Source organism: Poecilia formosa, unplaced genomic scaffold (assembly GCF_000485575.1).
Source record: "Poecilia formosa unplaced genomic scaffold, Poecilia_formosa-5.1.2 Scaffold471, whole genome shotgun sequence".
Taxonomy (NCBI): domain Eukaryota; kingdom Metazoa; phylum Chordata; class Actinopteri; order Cyprinodontiformes; family Poeciliidae; genus Poecilia; species Poecilia formosa.
This window is the reverse complement of record NW_006800410.1, coordinates 280,092-287,226: the sequence shown is the minus strand read 5'-3', so window position 1 is coordinate 287,226 and position 7,135 is coordinate 280,092. Positions and strand designations below refer to the sequence as shown.

Below are 7,135 nucleotides of genomic sequence, written 5' to 3'. Positions count from 1 at the left end.
GTGTGGGCCACCGCGGATAACCGCTCACGCGCTCTGGGGGGGCGAGGGATACACACACACACACACACACCCACACACGCACACACACACACCACAAGCTGGTATTTCTACACAATTGAAGAGTTTCCATTGACAGAAATCATTTTATTTACTGAATCCCTTTTTGACCATTACTGGTCTGTTCCAATCTTAATTTACATCGTCCCTCTAAACCTGACCTTTAACCCTAAACACTGCAGCAGGACCAGGCTTTAGTCCCATAAGGTTAGTAAATACGACAGAAACAGATAAACACACAGAGGAGAAGATGAAGAATAAAATATGTACAATGTTCTTTTGTGATTTTATTTTTAAAAAACAAAAACATAGAATGATTAGAAATCACACAAAGTTTATTTTTTGATGTTTGGAGGAGAATCTGCTTTGAAAGAGCAGTGAGTCGGCGGTGAGGTGTGCGGCAGACAGGTCGACTAAAGATGGAGAACAGAAGGAGACAAATTTACAGAAACAAGAAGCAAACACTCCCTCTGACTCACCTTTCACCTGTAAGTGGTCTCTGTGTCCTGATTGGTCCGTCAGGTCGTCCACCATGACCCCTGCCGCGGGGGGGCGGGGCATTGGAACAGCCTGTACAGGTTCAAACACCTGGCCACCGGAAACTACCTGGCTGCCGAGGTAACCACCATGTTTCTGTTTAATTCTTCTCTCTGCAGCATGTCTGCATAGTTTTATGGATAAACTTTAATTTACTTTATTTTAGAAACAACAGAGCTACATTAATGGTAATGATGTTATTAATGAATTCAGCTGACAAAAATCTATATTGCGTATTATTTTTATTTGATTTGTAGAAAGATTTTGACACAATTAATCATAATATTCTGCTAAAAAAGATTACAGTGCTGGGATTTAACAAGGTCAGAAGTTACATTTGTGCAAATCAGGGAAATTAGGTCAGTATGTTAAAATCTGTTTAGAGGAATCCCACAGGGGTGACCCAAGACTTCTGCACAGCAGCAGGTGTTTTACTCCTCAGTGCTGCTGGATGGAGAAATCCCTGGAAATAACTGTTGTTGTTGCAGGAGAACCCAGGGTACAAAGGGGACAACCCTGAGCTGTCGTCCTCGGTGAGTTTCCTCTCCTCACCACCAGGGGGCGAAGGCGAGTGAAACAGACACTGGAAGGTTTGTGTTTCTGCAGATGGACGCCAGCCGCAGCAGCAAGCGTTTCCATGGCGAACGGATCAAGTACAAGCTGGTGGTGGTTCCCCATGGCAACGACATCGCCTCGCTGTTCGAGCTCGACCCGACGACCCTGCAGAAAACCGACTCCTTTGTCCCGCGGTGAGGAACTTCCTGTTGCTGTTTCACAATAAAAGTCCAGACACGTTTCAAATCAAAGCTGAATTTATCTCTGCTTGAAAAAAAAATATTTTTCAGCTTCACTTCAACTGTTTGTTGAACAAATCTGATCTGAAGGCAAAAAGCACCAATTAATATCTCAGTTTCCCATCAAGTAGTCTGATTATACAGAGCACATATGGAGGACGATTCCTGACAAAATTCTATACAAAAATAAATAAATGTGCCAAATATTACATTAACAAAACAAGAACCATTGGAGTTTTCTCACTCTTTGTAATCTGTAAATAAATTGATAAACAAGAAAACAGACGTGAAAACATATTAAATCAATGACTGATTAAAAAAGTGCCAACAAATTAAAAAACAACTAAAGTTCTGAACATGGGAAAAAAGAAAACCTAAAACAATGTGGCAGTAAATGAAAATGATTAAATAAATTCAGAATGTGAATAAAATTAGAAAAAATAAATCATGAAATGAAAAAGGAAATTAATAAAACGATAAGATAGGAAAGAAAATGGAAATTGAAGTGATACTGTGGAATCAGTATTGTTGAAAATTATACATTTTTTTGGATTATTTGGAACATTAATTACTTTATCAAATCATTTATTTATTTCCATATGTATTGTCAGCTTTGGCAGCAAACCTTTATGTCCTCAGTAAATGTGGCCAGTTATCTCTACGATGTTCTGAGCGTAAAGCTGAAAATGTCTCCACCAAGTGGTCAGAGGAGTGAACTGCAACCTGTCAAAACTACAGATCGCCTTCAGATTATTCTGTCACAGTTGAGATCCAGTATATTCTATACAGCGATAAAAACATCACATTTTAAAACAGAAATGTCTTTTTAATAAAACGTATTAATAATATCGGCTTAACTGTTTCTTTCAAAAGACAAACAAACCTAATGAATCCCAATGACCTGAATATGACTGTAAAAGGATTTAAATCAAAGTTTTCGACTAAAATAATACCATGTTTATATGAGTTTATTATTTTACAGCATCTTTACTTCAGAAGGAAACAAACTGGATCCAAAGTGTGTCATATTGATGAAATCTGAATTTTTCTAGACGCTTTTTATTGAAAACCTTGTGTATGTCGCCTGGTTTCAGGCTCAGAGAAAAGCTGAATATGGAAATGTTTTCATGTTTTTGTTCCTTCAGGAACTCTTATGTCCGGCTCAGACATCTGTGCACCAACACTTGGATCCAGAGCACCAACGTTCCCATCGACATCGACGAGGAGCGGCCCATCAGGCTCATGGTGCGTCCGGCAGAAACCCCAGATGAATGGCAGTCTGTCTCTGCTGAGTGAACATCATGAGTCTCCCTGCAGCTGGGAACCTGCCCCACCAAGGAGGACAAGGAGGCCTTCGCCATCGTTTCCGTTCCTGTCATGGAGATCCGCGACCTGGACTTCGCCAACGACGCCAGCGCCATGCTGGCCACCGTAGTGGACCAGTTCAACTCCGGCTTCATCAGCCAGAACGACCGCCGGTAATCCAATCCAAAGCCAAGTCCAATCCCAAACTAAGTCCGATCCGAAGCCGCCGGTTCTGACCCGAAGCTGCCGCCCGTCAGTGGCGGTGAGGGTTTCATCGTGGTGTTTCTTGTCCTCAGGTTCGCCATCAAGCTGCTGGAAGACCTGGTTTTCTTCGTGGCCGACGTGGCCAACAGCGGCCAGTCGGTTCTGGACGTGGTCATGTCCAAACCCAACCGGGAGCGGCAGAAACTGATGAGAGAGCAGAACATCCTGAAGCAGGTTGGATCCCTAAAGTCTGATTAAACAGGCCAGCAAACTTCTAGACAGGCTTTTCTCTAATAACTTACTGTCCCGGGCCAGAACCGAGCCAAAGGGAACTTCAGTCTGGACCCAGATGAACTGCAGAATTTAACATATAAAAACCAGGACTAGGAGTTTAACTTGTTGATTTTGGTTAATTAATTACATAGATTTTAATGCAATTAGTTGTATTTTTCTTTTACATATAAAAAGTGACAAGCTGGAACCTTTTCTATTCGTGTGTTTCTGTTACGCCAGTAAATCTGACGCACAAGCTGCATCCGCTAACAGCAGCCATGAACCTGCTTCTCTCGGCTCACTGAGGGTTAATTTCTGCTTAACAGCAGTTAGCCTTTGTGGTTGCTGCTGTTATTGCTGTAGTTGCTGTGGTTGCTGTGATTGCTGCTGTTATTGCTCTGATTGCTGCTGTTATTGCTGTTATTGCTGTGATTGCTGTGATTGCTGCTGTGGTTGCTGCTGTTATTGCTGTGATTGCTGCTGTGTCTGTGTCCAGATCTTCGGCATCCTGAAGGCTCCCTTTAAGGACCGCGGTGAGGACGAGGGCCCGCTGCTCCGCCTGGAGGAACTGGCCGACCAGAAGAACGCTCCGTACCAGTACATGCTGCGGCTCTGCTATCGGGTGCTGAGGCACTCGCAGGAGGACTACCGCAAGAACCAGGTCGGTTCTGGGCTGAACCAGCAGGTGGATCAGGTAGATCAGGTAGATCAGGTGGATCAGGTGGATCAGGTAGATCAGGTAGATCAGGTGGATCAGGTAGATCAGGTAGATCAGGTAGATCAGGTGGATCAGGTGGATTGGTTTCCTGCTGTGAGTGAGTGTTAGATCGTTTACTAGTGAAGTTAATCCACTTTAATTCAAAACTATCCTGAATATTTACATTTGAGTAAAAGAATTTCAGCTCCAAAAGCAGGAAGTGGACTACAGTGCAGGGCATTCTGGGTAAATACAATCAGAGCTAATGTGTTAGCCTAGCGCTAGCAGGAGAAATGTTTTGAAGTTTTTAGCCAAAGACTAAAGTCCATTAGTCTTTGTCTAATCGTTAAAATCTGACGCCTCCATCTTGTTTCCATCTGGTGAAGAAGAAAGTTGCTCTCAGTGTCTTCAGAAGTTTTTGTCGGTTCCTTCGGTGGTTCTTAGTGCAGCGCCCCCACAGGCCAGGAGGGGAACAGGTTGCTCAGAGGGTTTGGTTGGTTTGACTCAAACCATCCAACCTGCTATTCAGTGGTAGCAGATTGGCTTTTTATCCATAATATTTGGAGCCTGATTGTATAAAGATCTGATGTGTTTGGTTACCTGGGCAAAGCAATATGGAAAGAAAAGAAACCTCAGAAATGTTTGTAAATGAGAAACGATGGACATCATGTCTGACTGCTTCTGCAGGAACACATAGCGAAGCAGTTTGGAGTGATGCAGAGTCAGATCGGCTACGACATTCTGGCGGAGGACACCATCACCGCTCTCCTCCACAACAACCGCAAGCTGCTGGAGAAACACATCACCAAGACGGAGGTGGAGACGTTCGTCAGCCTGGTGCGAAAGAACCGGGAGCCCCGGTACGTCTGGCAGGGAGCTGCTCTTAGTTCACCTTCATCTGCCACAGACAACTAAAAGCCACTGCTGGGGTGTGTGTGTGTGTGTGTGCAGGTTTCTGGACTACCTCTCTGATCTGTGTGTGTCCAACAACGTGGCCATCCCCGTCACCCAGGAGCTGATCTGTAAATGTGTGCTGGACCCCAAGAACCAGGACATCCTCATCAAGACGGAGTGAGTCAGAGCTGAAGGAAAAACGTCCTCTCTGTTTTTAAAAATGCTTTTATTTTGAAAGAGTTGATACTGTCACTGAGGGAACTGTCTCTGCTGTAACTTTAAAGACAGCAGAGTCTTTAAATTACAGATCAGATCTGTAATTAGTTTTTGAATAAAAATCCAGATTTATCAGTTTAACATGTTTACATCATAAAACCTAAGAAAACAAATGGATTGGACAAGAAGAAACTCCTGTAAGTTCAATATAAGATAAAAAATAATTGTTCTAACATGATCAGTCCTCCAGCACCGCCACAGAGGCCCTTACATTGGCCAGCAGGGGGCAGCATACAGATCATAACAGAACTAATGATTCTGATATTTATCAGTTTTAAAACCAGAGATGCACTGAATTTGTCCCATAATTTTGCTGTTATGTTTGATAACTTTCTGAAACCCAAAAGGCAACAAGACGGAATAAAAACCAGATTTTTATTTCGCTCCAGTTTTATTTATCAGATTGACATGCTAGACGTACGACTATCGTCAGCCGATCCCCATGCTGATCCCGCTAACCCGTTCCTCCTCAGTAAAACCATTTCCTGTTTCTGCTTTGAGGCGGCGGGTCCCAAAAGAGGCTCATCCTGCAGCCGTTCAGGGAGAATTCCTGGGAATGGACGAGTTCGGAGACGAGGACGAGGTAGAGCGCCGAGCGGAGGAGCAGCTGCTCCCAGCACCAAATTCTGTTCAGTTCTGCAGATTTAACCACTTCAACCTTTTTTATACAATATTAGGAGAACATGAAAAAATGGAAATGAACAAATAATTCATTTCCTATTTTAGAAAAGAAAAACATTTAATGTCTAAAAGTCGACAACAGCTTTCCTTTAGTGAGCTCTTCTCCAGCTGAAGAGCATCACTATGAGCTGGGGATTAATTATTTATTAAATGATTAATAATTGGATACAAAAACTAAATTTATAAAATTTTAACTGAGTGAAGTTTTTTTTTTTTTTTTTAATCCAAAATGTTTATATTTTTTGTACAGTTTTGGTTTAATTTCTGCTCTGAGTGTTTTACTCTTTCATCAAATGGTATTTTTTGAGTCTATATTCTATCTAATCTATTAATCAGTTACTAAATTACTTGATAATTATTTTAGTTAACAGTTAATCACGATTAATCGTTTAAGGTCTGGCTGATGTGGACGGATAAAACCAACGAGAAGCAGGATAAGAGCATCCGACAGCTGGCCCAGGAAGCCAGACAAGGAAACGCTCACGATGAAAACGTCCTCACCTACTACAGGTAGAGCTCAGCCTAGAAATCTCTTCCAGATGTCACCTGCTGAGCCGTTCATCAACCTCGCCGTCTCACAGGTATCAGCTGAAGCTCTTTGCTCGGATGTGTCTGGACCGCCAGTACCTGGCCATAGATGAGATATCCAAGCAGCTGGACGTGGAGCTCATCTTCCTCTGCATGATGGACGAGACCCTGCCCTTTGACCTCCGGGCCTCTTTCTGCCGCCTCATGCTGCACGCACACGTAGACCGAGACCCTCAGGAACTCGTGACGCCGGTGAAGTTCGCCCGACTCTGGGCTGAGATCCCGACCTCCATCACCATCAAGGAGTCAGTAGATCTTAATGTTTCAGTATGAATACTTTTGGATTGCAAACTAAAATACATTTTTAAAGTTTTAAATATTTCTCAGGAACTAAAAGGTTTATGGAAATAAAGGTAAAAATATAAAATGAACTTATTTTACTGACAGTGAAAGAATGCAGCACACAACAAAAAACTAAAGACGAAAACATATTTTCACCTGAAAGTGATGATGATGGTGATGATGGTGATGATGATGATGGTGATGATGGTGGTGATGATGATGGTGATGATGATGATGATGGTGATGATGGTGGTGATGATGATGGTGATGATGATGATGATGATGATGGTGGTGATGGTGATGATGATGATGGTGATGATGATGGTGATGATGGTGATGATGATGATGGTGATGATGATGATGATGGTGATGATGGTTGTGATGATGATGGTGATGATGGTGATGATGATGATGGTGATGATGATGATGATGGTGATGATGGTTGTGATGATGATGGTGATGATGGTGATGATGATGATGGAGATGATGATGATGATGGTGATGATGGTTGTGATGATGATGGTGATGATGGTGATGATGATGATGG

General features: G+C 42.6%; 1 protein-coding gene across 2 annotated transcripts in view; it reads left to right on the top strand.

Annotated features, from left to right (window-relative positions):
* The window catches only part of itpr3 (inositol 1,4,5-trisphosphate receptor, type 3), a 51,888-nt gene that overhangs the window by 16,757 nt on the left and 27,996 nt on the right, over positions 1-7,135 (top strand). For both annotated transcript variants that reach the window (XM_016664169.1, XM_007578216.2), the window contains exons 9-20: positions 580-675; positions 1,083-1,127; positions 1,201-1,343; positions 2,534-2,633; positions 2,706-2,866; positions 2,990-3,131; positions 3,667-3,831; positions 4,555-4,727; positions 4,819-4,938; positions 5,539-5,620; positions 6,113-6,228; positions 6,300-6,551. In XM_016664169.1, the coding sequence (XP_016519655.1) occupies positions 580-675; positions 1,083-1,127; positions 1,201-1,343; positions 2,534-2,633; positions 2,706-2,866; positions 2,990-3,131; positions 3,667-3,831; positions 4,555-4,727; positions 4,819-4,938; positions 5,539-5,620; positions 6,113-6,228; positions 6,300-6,551 (1,595 nt within the window). The remainder of the gene's footprint in view (positions 1-579; positions 676-1,082; positions 1,128-1,200; positions 1,344-2,533; positions 2,634-2,705; positions 2,867-2,989; positions 3,132-3,666; positions 3,832-4,554; positions 4,728-4,818; positions 4,939-5,538; positions 5,621-6,112; positions 6,229-6,299; positions 6,552-7,135) is intronic.